The sequence below is a fragment of the Phyllopteryx taeniolatus genome, chromosome 6 (assembly GCF_024500385.1).
Source record: "Phyllopteryx taeniolatus isolate TA_2022b chromosome 6, UOR_Ptae_1.2, whole genome shotgun sequence".
Classification (NCBI taxonomy): domain Eukaryota; kingdom Metazoa; phylum Chordata; class Actinopteri; order Syngnathiformes; family Syngnathidae; genus Phyllopteryx; species Phyllopteryx taeniolatus.
Genome location: NC_084507.1, coordinates 22,628,107 through 22,650,717, shown reverse-complemented (window position 1 = coordinate 22,650,717; position 22,611 = coordinate 22,628,107). Strand labels below are relative to the sequence as shown.

General features: G+C 40.2%; 1 protein-coding gene across 2 annotated transcripts in view; it reads left to right on the top strand.

The window, feature by feature from the left end:
* Nucleotides 1-22,611, top strand: part of LOC133479656 (raftlin-like) — an 84,568-nt gene that overhangs the window by 525 nt on the left and 61,432 nt on the right. For both annotated transcript variants that reach the window (XM_061776901.1, XM_061776900.1), the window contains exons 2-3: nt 2,465-2,852; nt 16,637-16,809. In XM_061776901.1, coding sequence (XP_061632885.1) covers nt 16,662-16,809 — 148 coding nt within the window. In that variant the 5' untranslated portion in view covers nt 2,465-2,852; nt 16,637-16,661. The remainder of the gene's footprint in view (nt 1-2,464; nt 2,853-16,636; nt 16,810-22,611) is intronic.

The window sequence follows — 22,611 nt, the reverse complement described above, 5'->3', positions numbered from 1 at the left end:
CATTTATCTGTCGTATGTAGGCTTACTGTATTGTACTTACTGTCGTTATTGCTATCATAGCTAGGCTATATAACATCTATCTAGATTGCTATTTTATCGTCACTCTGTCCATGTCCTGTGTCCATCTGCTGTGTCTACAGCACATCTATCAGACAGTGTTTTCAATAAATGAATTCTCAGCTGATTGCACGAGAGTAAGAAGATAACCGCATTGTAAACATAATATATACCGCTGTATAAAACTGAAATAAAGCAAAACTACTCAACCGTCGAGGCATTGCTGATGGGGAGTCTACGTCATGCATTGCACGTTTTGACATTTTCACTAAGTGTACAAAGTTAATCGATACGTAATGAAACTTAAAGGGGAAATTCGCATTATGACTTGACAGTAGTATGACAAATGATAGGTGAAGAAAAAAAAATCATCTGTCTGGCCCTATCTTGTCCATCTGATTAATTTTTTTTAGAGACAAGGAGTGACTTCCACAGTGTCAATCATTTCTAGCGCACTCAGCCCAACGGCCTCGCAAAATATTGCGTTATAGCAACACTCCATTACGAATAAGGTGTTTTTCTACGGTAACAACAGGTCAGCGCGAGGTCGTGCCTGTGAGCGCGTGACAAATGACTGACACCTCGTAACTCAGGCTTTGTCTCTGATTGGTTATTTTCCTTGCGCACAGTGGTTTCTTGTATAAATTAAAGGCACAATATGGGGCAGAGACAGCTATTTTTGTCCACAGATCCTATTTATCATGTATTACAGCCAAGTCACAATGACTCAACAAATAAGACCAAAAGTTTATATTGTTACATTTCTTTTAAACTCCCCCTTTGAGAAATTGTGTAGAGGGAGAGTACTGCGTGTCGGGGAGATGACTTCATTCCTGTCAAAGACAGAACACAGTCATGTATAGAAATTTGTGAAAAAAAACGAGAACACTATTGCACAAGATGGAACAAACAAGGGAGTATGAGAGGGAGGTAGGTTGGAAGGATGGTTGGTAGGAAACAATGATGGTAAAGGAGCGAAACAAGGATGGAAAGACTGGAAGGAAGGATGGGGATACCCTAACCCTAGCTTGAAACCCTACTTTAAATTTACGAGTTCAAACTGTTTAATCAATCTTGGCTAATTGTAATAAATAAGTGTAAATCAGGGGTGTCCAAACCTTTTCCTTGAAGGAGTGCATAAAGAAAAAATTAAGAATGCACTTTGACATTGTTTGACATTTTTTTTAACACGCTAAAATCAATCCATCGAGCAATTATACTGTGTATTATAGTTATTTTTAGAAAATGCAACATCACAGCTATCTGTGAAAGCTGATTATGTAAGTAATTTTGGATTTTTAAAATTATTTTTGGCCTGTATCCCACTAGTCTAGATCCGACCCTGCCCTGAGCAGATCTCCATATTCAGAACCAAAATATTTCACAATCTATAATATGCTACCAATCTTTAAATCTGTGTGTATTTGAGGATCATAATTGATCATTAATGTGATATGTTCACAAGTCAGACCTTGAGACAGAGCAGAAAGTGGAGTCCTTCTGAAACGGAATTATCTTTATTCATGAGGCATAAAGAGAAATTTCGTTACTTTTTAGTTGTAAATAATTTCTTTACATTTCTAAAAAACTACATAAAACCTATTTATTCTTCTTCTTAGTAGTTATCGTAGCAGTTGTCAGGGGCGTGGCACCCATGGAGGATGTATCTATCTATCCGTCGTAAAATGAGCACTGCAGTCGGGTGGTGGTGTTGATGTTCATCTCACCATCTGCGTGTCTTCAAAAAATCAATCCATCACTTTTTTATTTCCTTATTTTTTTGGAAGCTTAAATAACGTCACTGAGCTTTTCTGTAAAATTGAAGCTTCCAGCAACGACACATTTTCTGGGTGTAGCCATCGTTAGCTTGCTAACTGCACGCTGGAGTTGTAAATGGGCCTTGTTATGGAATCTAAGCACAGCTAACTCACAACTGAGCAGCATAGCCAAACAAAACGACGTCACTTTGTCCTTATATAGTGGGGGAGGGAACTTGCGCTAGGAAGTATACACCCCAGCCCCTTTGACGTCAGTCTTTGTATATATTTTCAGCACTTTTCTTCAAACGTATTTAATGTATTTAGAAACAAAAATGGATATCTGTTGAGTGCCACTTTAATATATGCTGCGGGCCGCAAATGGCCCCTCGGCCGTCGTTTGGACACCACTGGTGTAAATGTAACAACATGAATTTTTAAAAGCTGCATGCAGTAACTACTGTAATTTTGGCACAGCCTGTACTGCATATCGATATTGAAGTCCCATCAGATTGAATGGTCTCACATGAGTCCATCCCAAAAACATGTGGCCTCCTTCCTCCCTCCAACTCTGGTATTTCTCAGTGAAGCCCACAGACCCAACCCCCCCCCCCATCCCCATCCCCTCCCCTCCCCTCATGTCTCCTCAGATGGATTCTTCAGCCAGTCGAGTGGAAGCTGCGCGGCAGACGTGGACACGAGGCTGCCGGGTCACAACACTTCGCACCCAGACGATCACGTGAACGCGCACGCACGCACGCGCGCACACGCGCAGGGGTGGAGGGGAGAAGAATAATAAGGAGGAGGAGGTGGTAAATAATGTGACAGGATGTGGTTTCCCTGAGCTGGCAGAACATCTGCGCGCACCAAGCGGGGACTTGGAGCGTTTTCACCCCGCGTGTGGAGGACTGTGTTCAGCCAAGGGGGAGACTGAGCTCGGAACCGACACTGCCTTAACCCGACCATCCTTCGTCCACGCGTGGGATGCTTCTCTCCGCGTGACGCACGCACGCTCTCTACTTTGATCCACAGCGAGAGGTAAGTACGTTACGCGTTTCACGGCATACATTTCCATCTATAATATGATTATTTGTATGTGTTATGATGAAATCAACGCATTTGTGACTGCGTTTTGCCAGTCTGATTGACTGCAAAGTTGACAGTTTTGTTTGTTTGTCGTGACATGCGCGGACAAGTTTGGCGCACGCGCGCTAACACCAACGTCACGGTACCGGGAGTCAAAGCGCGTGTCCGTTACATCTGGATCGTTCGATCACGCACGCACACACGTTGACTGCGCAGACGCACGTACAGTACGTGTGTGATGGTCATGATCGATGGTGGATTACAAAGCATCGATAGTGGATAACTAGGTCTGTTAATGACCAAATTTGACACGAATGTAACATATCGCCAGGTGTTTTGCTATACAATATGAAAGAAAGGTGTATTTAAAAAAAAAAACAAAAAAAACTTTTGTGTCTTAGACAATTAGTTCTTGTGGCGGTATTTACCTGTACATCAAGTCATCGCTGTTTCGTATCATTGTGATATCATACTCAAAATGTGAGGATGATACAGTGAATCAAGACACAAATGTAATTTGTCAATACTTGTAATAATCGCCTATATTAATAGTTTACACCATCAAATGTGCAACAAACTATAGCCCCGAAAACACTTCATCATTTCAAACCTAACTTACATTGTGACAAATGGCTTACTGATGATTTTATTTTGAGAAAATGTACTGGAAGTGAGAGGTCACTGGCCTGAATACGTTGCAACCCTACTTTCCTATTTGCCATTTTTTTCCTCTATTTCTTAGTGATATACATAGGCTGTGTTGGGAATCATTCACTCATTCCCTACTCCCTTAATCACTGTACAGTGGTGCCTTGAGATGCAAGTGACCTGCCTTACGATTTTTTTCAATATTCGAGCCGTCATTCGGACGATTTTTTGCTTTGACTTGCAAGCCCAAACTTAATACATGAGCAATATATGGTGGCAGTTCAACTGACTTTACACTGAGCAGAGGTTTGGCAAATAGTGAAAAAATAATCAAAAAAGAGGCTTCAAGTTGTTTAATGTTGTTTATATTCTATTATGTCCTTACTATATGTTTTATGAAGTAAATATTATTGAGTACTATTTTCCTTATTAAAAACACTTGTTTTTTGGGGGAAGCTGGTGTATATTAATATTTCAATTACTTTCAAGAAGGAAAGATTATTTTTAGATATCAGTGTTTTGAGTTGCAAGCATGGTAACTGGAATAATTAAACTCGTATCTCAAGGCACCATTGGACAGTGTAGCTTGCATACATATTCACCTTTTTGCAGATTTTTTCCACAATTTTTTTTTTTAACTTCTTTTCATTAAAAATTTTTTTTTTAATTTATTCTTTTTGTTTTTTCTTTTTTGGGGGGAACCAACCCAGGAAATACTTACTGCTGGTTTCCCCCCTGCTTATTCATGAATATTTGTGCAATTATAACGGGCGTCAATTATCCCCAGATTTTTGCTCTTCACGGTCCGGTACCGACCTGCCGCGAACAGTCCGGGTCCACTGTATCGCAAATGACACTTCATCTTTATTTGAAAATTACTGTATCTTACGTTGGGTGGCATAGGGGAGTTTTTGTTTGTTTCCACAGGCAAAATCACGAATGGTGAATCACGAATAGGCGCTGGTTCACTGGATCGTCGTGATATATCACTCCAAATATGGCAATATTACCGCATTGTGAGTTACTGTACGTGCTGGTGGATTAAAGGGGGAAAACAAGCTGAGGCATGTCAGTGAGGAGGAAGTAAGGGGCGTGAGAGAGGAAAAGGCGACCGTGTGTTTGTGTGTCAGTGTGTGTGTGAGAGAGTGAGAGTGCAGATAATTAGTTCCAGCTGGTGGCCTGTGGAGTTAACTTTACACTGTTGGTACACGCTCACAGTAAGCATGTATACACACTACGCACACACGCACGGTTATAAATGTGGAAGTGATTGGCGTTGCGTCACGCTGCAGCCATGCCACCGAGCCACAGGAAAGAGGTCAAAGTTGAACTAATGGTCGGCGTAATGCTTACGAAATGCGTTCAGTTTTGTTTTCCTTCCTTTCTTTCTTCCTCACTCTGTGCTCCAGATGTTTGGGTCCCTGGTCAGTCGGCACATCGCATGAAACCAGCGTCGAAGGTTTCAGTCTGTATGTGTTGTTCTTCTTCTTTGGCTTTTTTTTTTCCAGTGGTACTTATTCTAAAAGCCAGAAGCCTCAACAAAACCTGTTAAGAGAAACAGGAGGTTACCTTTTTTTAATTTTTTTACACTTGTATGACAGTGAAGAATGTTTTACTCATTCACTGCCAGCTTTTATCTAAGCAGGGTTCCCCATATGGACAGCTGTTTTGGAGCAGTTAGACTGATCTCTCAAGACCCACAGAATATTGTTCTGTGACAACAGAAGCACCCAACCTACCAAAACAAAGTAGACTCTCTTGCATTAGATTTCTTTTTTTTCTAGCATTTTCTGTTCTATTGTAATCAGCAGTAGAACATGGGGTGGTTTCACCAAAAACATCGGTTTCTGACCAAAAGGTGGCGAGCGAAAACAAGCTTTTTGTGAAAATAAAAATGTTAAGCATAACAGTGACTTAGGCGGTAATAGATTTTGATTTTGTGTACTATAAAACAACAAAACAAGACTGAGGAAGGGCTTTTGCTAGCAACATAATAATTTATTTACCTATATGCAACTAAGAAACGCGCCGTCAGAGGCTTTTTTTATATGCTGTTTTCATTCACTCCATGAGCTGTTATTTTTACTCAAGCTTGCGACACATACTTTCTATTAACTACCACAATACACACACTCTTTATAAATACATGCACACATTCTGTTTGAGTGCCAGGGGCCTGAACTTGTCCGACTTCCGTGTCAGTATTTCTCTACCTCATACTTGATGTGACAAGCTGAGATTCACCGCGTAATCCTTATCTTCTACGCAAAAGTTATGCAGATCTCAAATCCAAAGCTATGCAAAGCCACCATCTACAGGGATCTGTTAGTCATTACAGTGGTTTTGACAAACTTGTATTTTGCAGACAAGCCGCGTGAGACCCTTTTCCAAGCTTGCCAGTTAAAAAAAACATACTTGATGAGTATACACGTCGGTGACAGTTGACAAATATAAACCTCCACCGCAGTGAATCACTTACCAGGGGACAACACTAAACAGTTTGAAATGATTGTTTCGAAACAGGGTTGGTGAATGTCTTTCTCTGTCAGGTCCAACATCACCTCATAAATTGACAAAAATTCCCGCGAAACTCTCCAACATTCCCAATTGCGACACATGCATACTGTAGCTAAGTCGCTAGCTAAGCGCATGTTTACACTCATGGCTCAGTAGAGCCCCCCGGGGAGGCCCGCCTCACGCTTTGAAAACATCATTAACACAGACAGCGAGTGGACATTGGCACGTGCTTTCACACATTGACACTTCCGCTGATCGGGTGTTCACTACCGTGTGTCATTGTCTGCTTTAATGACTTCATGGTGCCGTCTGTGTGACTCCCGTGTGTGTTGTTTAATGTCATTGAGGTAAATTGTCTGCTGACTCAAATGTTTTCTCCTCGCTAAAAGACAAACAAGGATGAGTTGAGGAGCTTTTTAAAGCGCAGGAACCTAACTTTTGGAGGACTATTCTGTTTGAACAGCAGGAACAATTGTCTATTACTGTCTACTGTTATCTAAATGAAGTTATGGGCTAATTGATTGTGGACAAAAGAAAACCATGTTTGAGGGGTCGGACTTGAAACTCTAACCATGGATTCAAACCCTAATTTGCAACCCGAACTAGTTTGAAACCATGATTTGAAACCTTAACCCTTCTTTGAAATGCTAACCTTTGTCTCAAACCCTAATTTGAAACCGTAACCGAGACTGAAACTGTAATCCCAAATCCTTATTTGAAATGCTAAAACTATCTAGTTTGAAACCCTAGCTTGGCTTTAAACACTAATTTGAAAAGTCTTGTTTGAAACCTTCATTTGAAACCCCAACGCTTGTTTGAAAGGCCAACCTTGACTTCAAACCCCAATTTGGAACCCTACATTTTGGTTGAAAACCTAATTTGTCTTCAAATGCTAATTTGAAACCCTAACATTGCGCTTGAACCCCAAGTCCTTCTTTGAAATGCAAATATTGACTTCAAACCCTAATTTGAATACCTAACCTTTGCTTGAAACGCCAACCTTAGCTTCAAACTCTAATTTGAAAACCCTACTCTAGTTTGAAACCCTAATTTTAAACTCTAACCCTTGTTTGAAAAGCCAACCCTGGCTTCAAACCCTAATTTGAAACCCAGCATGTTTATTGTTGACACAGGTGTCATCATGGTCTTACTTCCCTTTTATTTAACCTCCTGTGGATTCAAACTGTGCAAATCCTCCGTTTCAGTAGTGTTAAATTGTCTGTTTTGTTTTGGATCACGGGAGCAGTCAGACAACACACTGAGCGACCCGTCTCTCGATGGGCTTTGACGTTTTCACCACAAGCGATGTCTTCTCCATTGCGGTCGTTACGCTCCCGCTGCAAAACGCTCATCTGCGAGGCCGCAGTTTTCATTATTTTTCCCTGTCCTCTCTCCAAAGACATCATGCATCCGTCTTTGAAATGTATGTAGCATCACCGTCGGATAACAACCATGTACCTTCACAGTCTACTCTTCATCTTCATGCAAGGATCACTGACTTGTGTTGTAATGACTGCTTAGGAAAATTGCAACGCTTATTGATTGTGTAATGTGCACATGTCGATAGACGCCTAAGGACTGAACCATTTCAGCTCCAGGCAGGTTTTTTTATTTATTCACTTAACGAGCCTGCTTGCAGCAACTTTATGTGTAACTTTCGCCGTCTTTAAGAAACTAATATGACACGAATGTTGATAAACCAATGATAGCCAATAATGTGATATATAAAATACCATATATGGAAAACTTGTCCAGATTCACTCGAATTGATGTGATAGCATTACCACAATACAGATATAAGATATGCTTTATTCCAATTTTGATATGCTGCGATATGATATAATTACAATACAATATGCTTTATTCCAATTTTGATATGCTACGATATGATACAATATACAATGCAATATTCACTTTTATGATACAAATCATTCAAATTACGATACCATAACATCTACTTCTTAGCAATGCAGTACAATACGATATGATTTACTCCAAGTTCGGCGCGATATGATCCACTCCAATTACAAAGTGATACAATACAGTACGATTATTTTTAATGACGTAACGCTCTAATTATACTACGATTCAGTCCAATTACCGAGTGATACACTCCCATTACAAAGCGATACAATGCTAAACAATTTTATATGAGTCGTTCAAATTTCAATACCGTATGATTTACACCAATCTCAATGCGATACAATATTATTTATCCCGATTGCAATGTGATGATAATGTGACTAATATTACTGCAGCTGACTGAGTACATGTTTAATATCTTCTTTGTGTGTGCCTCTCTGTCTATATTTTACTGCCCCCAGGTGGCCAAGGCACACACACCAGAAGGAGCAGTACAATGTCCATCGAATTGAACCAAAAAAAATGTGGCAAAAATTGTTTTATTCTTTACATTCTAATTAATTATGTCATTACTTCATGTTTTTCATAAAGTACAATATTATACAGTGTGTTTTTTTCCCGTTAAAAACAACTTTTTTTTTTGCTGGGTTTAATCAGGAAGTTTGAACGGATTAATAGCATTTTCATTCATTTCTATCGAGGAAGATGTTTTGAGATACGAATGTGGTCATGGAACGAATAAAACTCGTATCTCAAGGCACCACTTTTATTTTCTCCAATTACATAGCAATATGATACAATACTGTTCACTCAAATTGGATATAATACTATCTAGCCAGATCAGTACAATTATTTTTTTACATTTGCCACACTACACCACTATTGTATTTCAAATTTTCTAGTTTTTCAAATAGAAAATGATGACCATGCATCCATGGCTGTGCTTTTTTTCCGTCTTCCTCCCCAAACACGACTTTGAATCCCTTCGTGTTTATTGCGTTTGCGAGCTTTCGGCTGGCTGACGTACTGCGGGGTGTTTGCAAACGTACGCCAAAGATGGTGTTTTTTTTTTTTTTTTTTGCCTCAACAAATCTCGGCGTGGAAGGATGATCCGGCGCAAATCAAACTCATGACCGCCCAAGGCATGTGAGAGGAGCTGGAAAGGGGAGGAGGTGGGAGAGGAGAGAAGAAGAGAAGGTGTTGGTCCTGAAGAGAGGCAGAAAGAGGGAAAGTGACAATGAAAGAAGGGAGAGGCAGAGAGAGAGATTGCTGCCTATTATTCTTCTGAGAAGCCGGCAGTCGGCGAGGGCTCGTTCCCATGGTGATAGCTGTCTTCATCTGTGTGTGTGTGTGTGCGTGTGTGTGTGTGGGGGCCTTGAGACAGCACGGAGGCAGTGGCAGGTTTTGGCCGTGGTTCGCATCATGCCACTTATTTCATTTACTCGCCATTTCATCGTTTTCATCATCTGAGACTCTTCCGTAGCATCCCCCAATGTCTGTGATGTGACTTACGAGTTTTTCGAGACAGGACCCACCAATTTTATTTTTCTATTTATTATTATTTTTTTTTTAATAACTCGCGAGCAAACATTTGAGATATGACGGCAGTATGGTGGCAGTAAACTCAACTCACTTCACGACAAGCAGCAGTTTGGCAGATAAACAATTCCTTGAAAATGTATTGAAAAGCGTCATCAAGCTGTTAAATGTCACTCGCAGTTGAAATTTACTGTCAAACTCAACACACAACAAAGAGAATTACATTTATTACATTTATTTATATAGCGCATTTCATACAGAAGGTAACTCAATGTGCTTTACATGATTAAAAGCATTTAAAAACAAAGAAAAAAAACAGCTTATAAATATTTAAAACAAATAGGGGGTCGGTCGGGGGGGATAAAAGTACAAACCCAATTCCTTTTTTTTGTGTTTTTTTGTTTTGTTTTTTGTCCTGTTCGGCTGTTAGGTCAAGCAGAATGGAAACTCTGTATCCCTGTATCTGTACAAACCCAATTCCAAAGTTGGGATGTTGTGTTAAACATAAATAAAAACAGAATAGAATGACTTGCAAATCATGTTTGACCTATATTTAATTGAATACACTACAAAGACAATATATTTAATGTTCAAACTGAGAAACTTTGTTGTTTTTAGCAAATAATCATTAACTTAGCATTTTATGGCTGCAACACATTCCAAAAAAGCTGGGAATTCTTTCCCATTCTTGCTTGATGTACAGCTTCAGCTGTTCAACAGTCCGGGGTCTCCGTTGTCGTATTTTACGCTTCATAACGCGCCACACATTTTCAATGGGAGACCGGTCTGGACTGCAGGCAGGCCAGTCGAGTACCCGCGCTCTTTTACAACGAAGCCACGCTGTTGTAACACGTGCAGAATGTGGTTTGGCACTGTCTTGCTGAAACGGACGGATTAATGGCATTTCCTTTTATTTCAGTGGGGAAAGATGTTTTGAGTGTATCCATCCATCCATCCATTTTCTGAGCCGCTTCTCCTCACTAGGGTCGCGGGCGTGCTGGAGCCTATCCCAGCTGTCATCGGGCAGGAGGCGGGGTACACCCTGAACTGGTTGCCAGCCAATCGCAGGGCACATAGGAACAAACAACCATTCGCACTCACAGTCATGCCTACGGGCAATTTAGAGTCCCCAATTCATGCATGTTTTTGGGATGTGGGAGGAAACCGGAGTACCCGGAGAAAACCCACGCAGGCACGGGGAGAACATGCAAACTCCACACAGGCGGGGCCGGGGATAGAACCCGGGTCCTCAGAACTGTGAGGCTGACGCTCTAACCAGTCGGCCACCGTGCCGCCTGTTTTGAGTGTATTGTCCTTGAAAAGTAAAATATTTACTGTACTGGATTTAAAAAAAAAAAAAAAAAAAAAAAAAAAAAAAAAGAACTTAGCATAGCCAACGATGAAATGACGAGTAGCATAGCTACTGTCGTCATTAAAATTTTTGACTGGATTTCACATTTTAAATGTTGCAAACTTTATTTCTATTTAATTCCGTGATTATTTTGCATACCACTAGAGGGAGCCCACGTACTACCTGTGATAGTCATACCACACTTTGAGAATCACTACTGTAGCTCTTTACGTCAGACTTCAGAAAATTTAGTTTAAAAAAACAGCTCAAGTTTTTACGTTAAAAAGGCAGGGGGATTGTGTTTTTATGTGATGATATTGCGCTGAGATTGAGCAAATTTTTTTGAATTGGTTTTGTTCATTATTATCATTATTAACTGTAGTGTATAGGTCCCTTTTTAAGGGAAAATGGGGTAAATAAATGTTTAACTCATTCACTGCCAGCCTTCCCATTTAACATGGATATTTGACTCGTGTTAAATAGTGTTGTGATCTAATAATAACTAATAACTGCGCAAGTTTCCTTTTTCTCACATTGCCTTAGATGTTGTGCCTTTACTGGACATGACTTTCTTCAGGCTTCTGATTGGCTACTGTGGCCTGACTGTTAGGGATTAGTTTAATGCCCTCTATAGCTGGTAAATGCAGTTTACTGAAAAACTTGTTCTGTGTGTGGATGTACTGTACATCTTTTTTTAATGCTGGAGCTAGGAAAATACATCTTTTTAAAATCATCCCCAAGCCCACAGTTAGTCAAAATAAAAGTTTCACAGCTATAGATTTTCTTTTAATCAATCACTACACTTGTGGTTGATTTTTGACTTTTTTTTCAGGCTTAAATCGACTTCCTCAAATCTGTAAACTGCACTCAAATCATCTCCTGAACGTGCTTCTGTTGTGAGACATTGCAAACGTCCAAATGACAGACAAAACCTCTTGCACTAAAATAAACGTCAAGAGGTTGGTTGCTCCTTTAGCAGAAGGGAAACTGACAAATCTCTTCTTCCTGTTTTTGCCCGACAGCTCTCTTCGCACAAAGCAATGATTTGAAACTGTGTGTACGCTTATGCTAAAAAAACTGATCTGTGCGGTGAATTGACAAAATGGCTGAAAACAGGGTCAACTGGCAACAGTTTCCTGCAATAACTCATCTCTAGAGCTCTAGAGTGAACCCCTGCGCCTCCGTGACAATATCGTTTTACAACGAACCTCCCAAAAGAAAGAGTAGACTCTCTTCTTTCAGCAGAAAAAAGTTTGTTTCTAGCTTTTTCTTTTCTTTAATAATCAGTAACAGAGCATCGATTAGTTTCACCAAAATCACGGGTTTATGACTAAAAAGGGGGAAAAGCGAGCTTTTTGTGAAAACGTCAAGCAAAACAACAAAAACAAGTCTGATGGCAAAATAATTATTTATTTACACATATACAACTAAGAAACGTGCCGGGAACGATGCTGATTCACCGCATGGCTCGATTTGAATGTCAGTGGCTTTTTTACATGGCCTTCACCATTCACTCCATGAACTGTCATCTTTTCTCACGCTTGTGACACACACTGTCTAATAACTCCCGCTTATACTACATACTACGTTTATACCATACATATACATACTCTCTTCGAATGTGAGATGCCTAAACTTGTCCGACAGCCAACACGTCGGCATTTCTCTTCCTCATAGTTGATATGAAAAGCTGAGATTCACCGCCTAATCTTTATCTTCAACTCAAAAGCTGTGCTGAGGGATCTCAAATCCAAAGTGATGCAACGCTGCCATCCACTGGCGTGTGTGGCGTCATCATGACGGTTAAATTTCACAGACAAGCTGGGCAAGACCATCTTTCACGCTTACCCTTTGAAAAACACGCTCTATGAATACTGTATGTTATTTTGGTGGTGGTAAACGGCCGATTTCCAGTTGACGAATTTAAACGTCCATGGCAGTGAATGAGTTTATACACCCCACACAACAGGATAATCACTCAGGATCGTCTTTAGAGACATCCAATAGTTTCTTTTTATTTTAATTTCAAAGGAGCGAAAATGCTTACATTTGTGCCGATTGTCTGTACGCATTTACCCGGCCTCACATTTTCAATTGCTGGCCTTGACTGTTTTCCGAGGAAATTGTGCAACGAAATATCTCTTAACGCACACCCCCACACCACAAGAAAATCACTCAGGAGGATCTTTGGAGTCATCCGATAATCGTTTTTTGGTGAGTTTGATCACAAGGGAGGAAAGGGCTCCAATTTGGCCCGATGTCACGCACGATACCTCAAGGCTGTAAGATTATGAAGTGTGCAGGTTGTTGAGATATGAGTCACGAGTGCAGTCTGCCGTTTTAGTCATCCTGTCATACGTTTCGTTAGCCACAAGACTTCCTGTTTGCCCATATGACTCTGATGTGCGTTGACGTTCACAAATTAATCTACAGCATCTTCTCCCCTCGCTCCTTTTGTTTGCTGTTCCGCGGCGTCTTCATTTCACGCTCTTCAGTCCCGCGTTCCCCGTTTTCTCCCTTGATTGAGTCTCACCTTTCCCGTTCTCGCCGCTCACCTCATTAGCGAAGCGGCCGTCTGCTCATTTCCTCTTCTCTTCTTGTCCTGCTACCACCTCCCAACAGTGCACACTTCCTGCGGTCCAAACCCCGCAAGCCCACAATCCCCCAACCCCCCGCACATACCTGTCCTGTCATTCATTGTGTCCGGACAAAACGTTCCACAAATAGACCTGTGCTTGATTTGGATGAGCAAGGAGACAATTTAGTATGAATTAATTTATTCATTTAATAATCCATCCATCTGTTCTATGTGATAGAGGGGTGTCAAACTCATCTTCTTTGTGGCTGTGGGCGTCTTATGGCTGTGAAAATCATATACTTTACAGTGAATTCCCGCTTTATCACGTTATACTGTTCCCGCCCCACTATGCTACAGATTTTTAAGTGATCATTCTGTATGGATTTTTGCAGTATACAGCTAAGTCCTTATTTGGAGTTGTTGAGTATTGTTGTATGTTCTGTTTATGTCCTGCTGCTCCGTGTGTGTTCGAGTAGCAGTTGTTTGAAGTTTTTTAATTACTGTCACTAGTATGCTAATTCCCGTTAGCCCATCTATGGCATTTCACATTATATTAGCATTTACTAGCACTTTCGTGAGACACATTCATATGGTTTAGTTGAAGATTTTGGTGTTTGAAAATACAATGTTGAATTCTCTTTTCTTTTGTGTCAGTTTTACAGTAAATCAGCTTGTAGCAAGCATGCATTGGCTTGAAATTTGGACAACTGCAAGCGAGAGTCTTCTTTCCTCAAAGTGATGTTACATGATAGAATCCCGTTTCTTGACAGTGAGAGTGAGAACAAGGATTAAAAAAATGCTTTGAAAAGTGTGTTTTAACAAGTTGAAAGCGTGTAGGAGGGGTAAAACTATGAAACGATTTGATATGGTCTCTCATGCAACAATCCAACAATCCTTAAAGCCATCACTGTTTATCCAGCCATCCAGTCATCTAGCCTTACATACATCAATTCATCTGGTATTTCATCCATCCATCCATTGCTTCTTCTATCAATCTGTACATCTTTCATTTAGCTATGCAATAATCCATCTATAGATCAATAATTTTTTTTAGATAAATAAAATGTCCCTGTATGTTGATCCATTCATTCGTGGTACGAAGATAGCAGTTTGTTGTTTGGGGTTTTCCCTTCTTCGCCTCTTTCATGTGAGTTTGCGTTTCATATGGTCTCTGGTGGGAACGAGGAAGAGCAAAGGCGTGAAAAAAAATCAACCTTATTGACTCTCCCTTTTATATGCTAATTTTTTTTATTTGAGGAGGCCTAGCTACCTTGTACTTCCTTATTGCTTCTGCCTTCCGCACTTGTGTGAATGTTACATTTCCTACATCTTTTTAAAGCTTGACGCTTTTCTACCTCTCAGATACTGGACAGTATTAGCACCCGTATAGTAGTCACACTGATTATGTTGCATAATTTGAGACGAACTAGTTGGGGTGCAGTCATAACTACACTGTGTTAATGCTGTTTTAATGCGCTTTCTCTATTCATAGGTTTTCCTTCGTGTCTTTGAACACGATATTAATATTAATGAGCTTGCTCACTCCAAATATGTTTAACAGTACTTACAATATCAAAGGGAAAAGTCTATTACAAAGTGGGTGCATTGATATGTTCTATTATTAAAGTGTGGCATTACTGCACTCTAATGTAGTTTTTTAAATATACTAAAAACAAAGTTGTTTAATAACTTCGTTTGGTTTTGTTAAAACAAAGGATTTCTAAGAATGCACTGCACTAAATTGAATATGTATTGTTGTTTTTACAGGAAAGCTCACTAATCTTCCAGCTCATCATTTGCTTCGATGGTTCTGTTGTTTTTTCCCCCCTCCTAATACCGACAGACTCCCCAAAGGCTGGTGGGAAAATAACAACAGATTAGTCTGTAAAGAGGTTGGCTTTGGAAGATAATTGTTGGGGAAAAGCTCTCAAAACTGAAGACTGAAAGTGAAAATTGTCTGTGGCGTATTTCAAGTGTTTAGGTGATGAGTTGTGAGTTTAATAAGGGTTGGCGATGGCAAATCACAGGTTTTTTGTTCAGTGTGTCATCATACTGACAGCCCTCATCAAGTGCTTTCATTCTAGATATGACGTGATGCAAATGCCGTATTTTCACGACCATAGGGTGCACCGTATTAAAAGGCGCCGTCTCAGTTATGGGGTCTATTTCTGTATTTAACACATACATAAGGCACACCGTATTATTGGGCGCAGGCATGGTAAAACATACGCTAGCTTAAAACATACGGTAGCATGCATGCACGCTAAAACAATGTTTTTAAAGAGGCAGCGGGAGCAAAACTGAGTTGGGTATTATTATTTAACAGTGTTTAACAATGGACTAACTAACTAAAAAAAAAAGTCACGCGGCGCGCTCATCACACAACAACATTTATACATGTTGGAACTCGGTGAACACATAAGGCGCGCCGAATTGTAAGGCTCCCCGTCCATTTTGGAGAAAATTGAAGACTTTTAAGTGCGCATTATGGTCGTGAAATTACGGTCGATTTTTTTTTTTGACATGAATACAGGTGAAGTGTGACATTAAGCAAATAGTTTTTTAAGTCATTATCATCAAATGTGGACATAAAGAAAATATAATTTCAGATATGGAAAACCTTAATTAAGGAGCTACCATTTGAGGTATGATTAAATGTGGTGTGTTGTAAATTGATTTTTGAAATAATTAGGTGTGCTGTGAAATTATTAGGCAAATCACTTTGTTGGTCATTGTGTCAACATATGAGGATGTGCTGTATTAACAAAATAATAAAAATATCTGGAAAGCCTTTGTCAAGGGCCTTCATTTGAAATATTACTTAATTTGTTGCAAATTGATTTTTGACAAATGTGAACTGAGACATTAAGCCAATTGCTTTGTTTGGTCACTATGGCAAAAGTAGGACATATTGACAAACTAGTTACAGATAGTGAAATCCCCGTTCAAGTGCTTTCATTTAAGGTATGACTCAATGTGTATTTTTGCAAATACATTTTTGGTTGATTTACAGGTAAACTTTGACTAAGGTTATCCCATTTAGTTCACAGTCAATTGCCATCAAAAACTAATGACCCGAGTGGTTTGGTACTAACTACATGTCCATTGAATTTGACATTTTACTCAGACTTTGATGCTTTGGCATGGAGAAACTTTTCAAGCCAAAGAAGCTTAACAGCGAACATCAAATGTTATGGTGATGATTTGCGAGTGAAACGTGAACATTTGTTGGCTCTTCAGGGTTGACGGTACACCGAGCGGCATCATGGGCTGCGGACTACGTAAAATGAAGCCCGCCTCGGAGGACAAGTCGCCGGGCAAGATTTACTCTACACTGAAGAGACCTCAGGTCGAAACCAAGGTGGGCATGGCCTACACCTACCGCTACCTGGACTTCCTCATCGGCAAGGACGGTAAGACTTGGCAAATGTAATACAGTATTCGACTTCTGTATTGAAAAACAAGACATTTACAGACACGTTTAATATTTGAACTGCAATACAGTGAACCCTCGTTTCTCGCGGGAGTTAGGTTCCAGGACTGGGCACGATAAGCGAATTTCCGCAAAGGAGAGACATCATATTGATTTACATTTTTAACGTGTATTTTGACCTTTGAAAACCCTCTCTCTCTATCATATTATCCGTAGGATAATCATATAGGATATCACATTTTTGGACACTACTTAGCAGTAACAATTAAAATTAAATAAAAAAATAAAGATGGGTACTATACTGTAAATAATGTTCATATATATATAACTTAAAAACCCCGCAAAGTCGTGAATCCGCGAAGTAGCGAGGGTTCACTGTAGTGCATTTCACATGTTGATGAATAAAGTATCTATCAATCGAAATATGTGCCTTATATCATTCGTTTTATTATTTTCAATTGACAATCAAAAAATGAAAAGGGAAAGTGACTTATTTTATCAGTTTTTAAATCTCACAAAAAAATGTAAAACTGCGAGATTTCTCACATTTCAGTTTTTGTCTTAGATCAAAAATACGAAATAAAAAAATGGGCCACGGGATTTTAAAATGTAATTGGTCGGGCTTATGTGACCAGAATGTTCGGTAACGAGCATTAGTAAAGCTACATTAGCTTGTTAGCTGCCGCAATCAAGCGGGACCGCGACCACTATCCATCAAATTAAAAAAATTAAATTAAATAAAATTAAAAAAGCCAGATTTTTCAGCATTTTTTTTCAGTTTTAGTTACGAAATTATAAAATTTGTCATTTTTGTCAAGTGAGAATAGAAAAAACGAATGCTAGATTAATCTGCTTCTTGATGAATGGAACTTTCCAATCGCCTTGTTTCTGTGATGCCTACACAGGAGGAGATGAGGCTCCTTTACTGAGGCCGCCATCAATGTCACAAACATTTAGCGCTTAAAATTCATCTACTTGTGCCTCTTTGGCCATAAAACAAATTAGTTTTACGCCACTGCTCTCTAAACACTTTCTGTTTTCAGTGACGATACATCCGAGTTACAGTCACTCATCCTTTACTGGGAAGCGAAAGATTTTTTTTTAAAAGATGAATGGTTTATAAATTGGGTGGAACGGTGGACGACTGGTTAGTACATCTGCCTCACAGTTCTGAGGACTGGGGTTCAAATCCCGGCCTCGCCTGTGTGGAGTTTGCATGTTCTCCCCGTGCCTGCGTAGATTTTCTCCGGGTACTCCGGTTTCCTCCCACATCCCCAAAACATGCATGGTAGGTTGTTTGAAGACTCTAAATTGCCCATAGGTGTGAATGTGTGTGCGAATGGTTGTTTGTTTATATGTGCCCTGCGATTGGCTGGCGACCAGTTCAGGGTGTACCCCGCCTCTGGCCCGAAAAAAAGTTCGGATAGGCTCCAGCACGCCCGCGACCCTAGTGAGGAGAAGCGGGAAAGAAAATGGATGGATGGGATGGGTTTGTAAATTGTTTTTAGACGAGCAAAAAATTGTTGGTAATTACAATCTCTCGAAGATTCTGAAAATATTGGCCTCTACACCTTTGTTTTTGAAGTGAGTGAGGTATGAACTGATTTGTGTATAGAAGTGGGCACTGATTGCAAATATTTCTTACTATAAACATTGTGATGTTTTTTTTCTTGAAACAACTGGCTTTTTGAAATGATGAACTTTTTTTGGACAAATGTGACATTCTGTTTATAAGTGTAACATCATCTATCACATAACATAAACATTGTTAATTATTACTTTTTCTACAAATGAATTGACTTTTGGGGACTCTTTCATGTCCGAACACCCACCAATTTATGCAAATGCTTGTATCCTGGCGAAAGTGTGGGTATTTTAGGGGTCCCAATAGACACAAGAATAAGTCTCAAGGACTCATGCCCGAAATTAGAAGAGGAAGTTGGACATTTTGGTTTGAAAATTCTAACGCTCATACTTTGACGAACTCCAACTAATGAATTTTCCCAAATGATGCCCAATCAAAAGCATGTATCTGAGACAGATGGGCAACGCTAAATTGCCAAGCATTTTTTCCTTTTCCATCTAATGTGGGCGGAGCCTGGCATCAAAGTTTGTCGATCATCATTTCGAGGATTCGTGGAAAGTTGGAAAAAAATAGCAGCTAACACCAGTTTCACCGATGAAGATAAATTAGGTGGATCATGAACTTGAATAATCATGTCGGGGATTCTCAGAAATTTAAAATTTTCAAAAATTAGCCCCCAACAAGCGTTTCACAGATCAACACAAAGTTGGGTGGACGTGACTATCATAACAGGATGCACGAAAAAGCCAAAATTGAACATGAAGTCGGCCATTTTGGTTTTGGCATCAAACTTGCCTGTAGCTTGAATTTATTTTTTACATTTATTTATTGTTGTGAACGTATCTGTTATTATAAGTACATAAATAGTGTATGTTGATTATTTTAATCATAAAACTAGGGATAATTTAAAGTACTGCAGTAACAGAGTAAAAATGACGTAAAAAGGATTTATTGCCTATAAAGAGGCTTTGTTTTCACTTTTGTGGGTGAGATCATTGGGTGCGCTGATTTTGCTGGGATCTGGGGGGAAAGAATAAAATGCTGAGCCTGCTGCATCTTTCTGCCGAGTGAAGACAAACTAACCATATTGTTTCCACTGCAAAGGTTTTGTGTCTGCTGACTTAGTGGAAAGAAAAAAAACAGCATGGCACCGCCCTCTTGGCGGGAAGTGAGGTGAAGGCTGAGTTCACTTCCTTGTTTGTTCCTCTGAGTGGAGGCCTTTTTGTTAAATTTAGATGCTTTGCCCCTCTTCAGTCCGTCCAGACTGATTGCATTTCGCCACAATCGATAGAGATGTATTGATCGCAGCCAGAGGACAATCACAGCCAATGAAGCTTTGCTTTGATGCTGGCTGAAAAGAAGCAGCAAGGAGGCATGCTGGGTAAATAAAAACGGACGTTGTGAGGTTATGAGGGCTGCATAAATTACACCATGTAAAATTGTTCACACAATTCTAAATGCATAGAACATTAAATGTGATGTAATGATAATGTTTCCTAACTGTTCCCTAAAGATTTCCCAAATGTTCCCTCAATGTTTGCTAAATGTTTCACAAATGTTCCCCAAAATTTTCCTCAACGTTCCCAAAACATTCCCAAAAATGTTACCCAAATATTCCCGAAATACTCCCCAAATCTCCCTTTAATCGTCCCCAAATGTTCCTGAAATGCACCCAAATTGTTGGTAATGCTATTCAAACCTTCCCTAAATGTTCTCTCACTGTTCATCAAATCTTCCCCGAATGATCCCCAAATCATTAGAGATATTAATAAGATATGGCACATTTGACATGTATTGAACATTAAATGTTGCAAATGACAATGTTCCCTAACTCTTCCCCAAAACCTCCCTAAATGGTGTCCAAATGTTCCCGAAAAGATCCCTATATGATCGACAAATGTTCGTGTAATACTCCCGAAGGTTTTCGTTTTCTTTTTTTAAAAGCTTAACAAAGCTCGCTGTTGTATTTGTGGGAATTTGTGCAGAACCTTTATCGATTTAACAGAATTTCACCTTGAACTCCGCAGTCAATCAATATTGACGTCTTTATTTTTTAACCCTTATTCTCCAATGGATAATCTTGGTAGTATTTTTAAGTGAAAGCATGCCGCAGGACTAGAAAGGGGAGTGGGCAGGGTAATAAAGGATGGTGAATTCCCGACTCAATGTCACGCTGGCCTTCGGTGAGATGGATTCAATTCCAGCTCTCCATCCGGTGAGCTGCGGGGATAAGTCCCAGCTCCCCCGCCGTCCCGTCACTAATCTCCCTCCAGAAAAGACACTCCGGCGCAACGCTTTCACGCTGACATCTCCTGCAGCACTGAGGTGCATCTAAGAGCCACTGAGTGCAAAAATGAGGGGGGGCAGGAAGTAGAGCGGCGCGGGGAAATAGATTTATGCACGTCCCTCACCTGACGCCATGACAACTGCTCATGTCAATTGAGGAGGGAAGGAACTCCAGGGGGCTCTTTTCATATCACAAGGTGATTTCAAAAGGTGTGTGATGCATCGTTTCCTGGTGTGTCTGTGATAGTGTATTGCGGAGACGCGCTGCATTATGAGACACCCGCATTGCATGGTGGGGATGGACTCGGGCTGGCACGACTTTTGAAGTTGGCGCTAATGTGACGATGGTCGAGTCGGAGTCGATTAATCGATGGCGTCATTATTTTTTCAGTACCATACAGCAGTCCCCAACGTTTATTGCGCCACTGACTGCTTTCACTTTGTAACATATAAAAACGCGGCAGTGCTGGAGCCTATCCCAGCTGTCATCGGGCAGGAGGCGGCGTACACCCTGAACTGGTTGCCAGCCAATCGCAGGGCACATACAAACAAACAACCATCCGCACTCACGTTCACAACTACAAGCAATTTAGAGACTTCAATTAACCTACCATGCATGTTTTTGGGATGTGGGATTAAACCGGAGTGCCCGGAGAAAACCCACGCAGGCACGGGGGAGAACCTGCAAACTCCACAGCGGCGGGGCCGGGGATTGAACCCCGGTCCTCAGAACTGTGAGGCAGACGGTCTAACCAGTCCCCCACGGTGCCGCGGAAACTGGGAACTGAAATTTTAAAATTTGAAAGATACCGGGAGAACCGGAACTAGTCCCGGTTCCAATTGGTTCTAGATTCTCGATGCCCAACCGTACCCACCTATCATGTTGGGGACCTGTGCTTCTTATGTCCTAATATTTTCATCAATTGCATTTTGGCTATATCAGATTTTGGGCGCTTTCCCAAGGCTGCGGCGGTCACATCAACCACATCGGAGCGCTCTGTCATCCCCGTGGCGTCGCCACCCCAATATCAGACACTTTTGTTTTTGTGTGTGGAGCGGCTGTGTAATAAAAGCAAATGACAAGCTTTATTACTTACAGCTCTCCTCCAATTTACACTGGCTTTCATCAGCCAAAGCTTATTTTGGTACATTTGGAAGCAGTTTAGCAGCCTGTTGAGGCATCTCTCTCGCTTGCTCTCTCTCTCTCTCTCTCTCTCTCTCTGTCTGTCTGTCTGTCTGTCTCAGGAGCAAAGATCAGGGAGTCTAAATCTTGTTTTCTCTCAAGGATGCAATGATGCGCTAAAGGTTTTCCAACCTGGGGAGTCTCACTTACGTCAAATTCCCATGACCACAATAATGAATGATCGATATTTTTTAAATCGAAATGATCATAAATCATTTGATCATTTTGTGATATAACTCACAAAATGTGCATTATTCAATAACATTGATACGAATACGTTCCCTAAAATATTTCTAAAACATTGAAAATGTTTTTGGGTGTCTTTTAAGCTACATACATTACAAAAAAAATTGTTTTACTGATAAAACAAACATTTTTAGCTTTTTTTTTTTATTTTTTTTTTTAATGTTTGCAAATTGCAAAACGAAGAAAACATGATTTTACTGATTAAACAACATTTGGAGTTACCTGTGTCAACCTCAATGATACCAACATATCAATTATCACATTCTGAACGGTCAAATGAAAAAAAAAGCATGTATTTCCATCATCGATATGAATCTTACAGCGATTCAACACGATGACCACAATTCTGAACAATCAGAAATGTATATCAACATTTTACCTTGGCTAGTGAATAGCCATGATGCTCCAGTCATTTTTCTTGCCTGAAGCTGGCAATCAAACACAGAGAGCAAAATGCTGACTGAAGCAGAAAAGCGAACCAC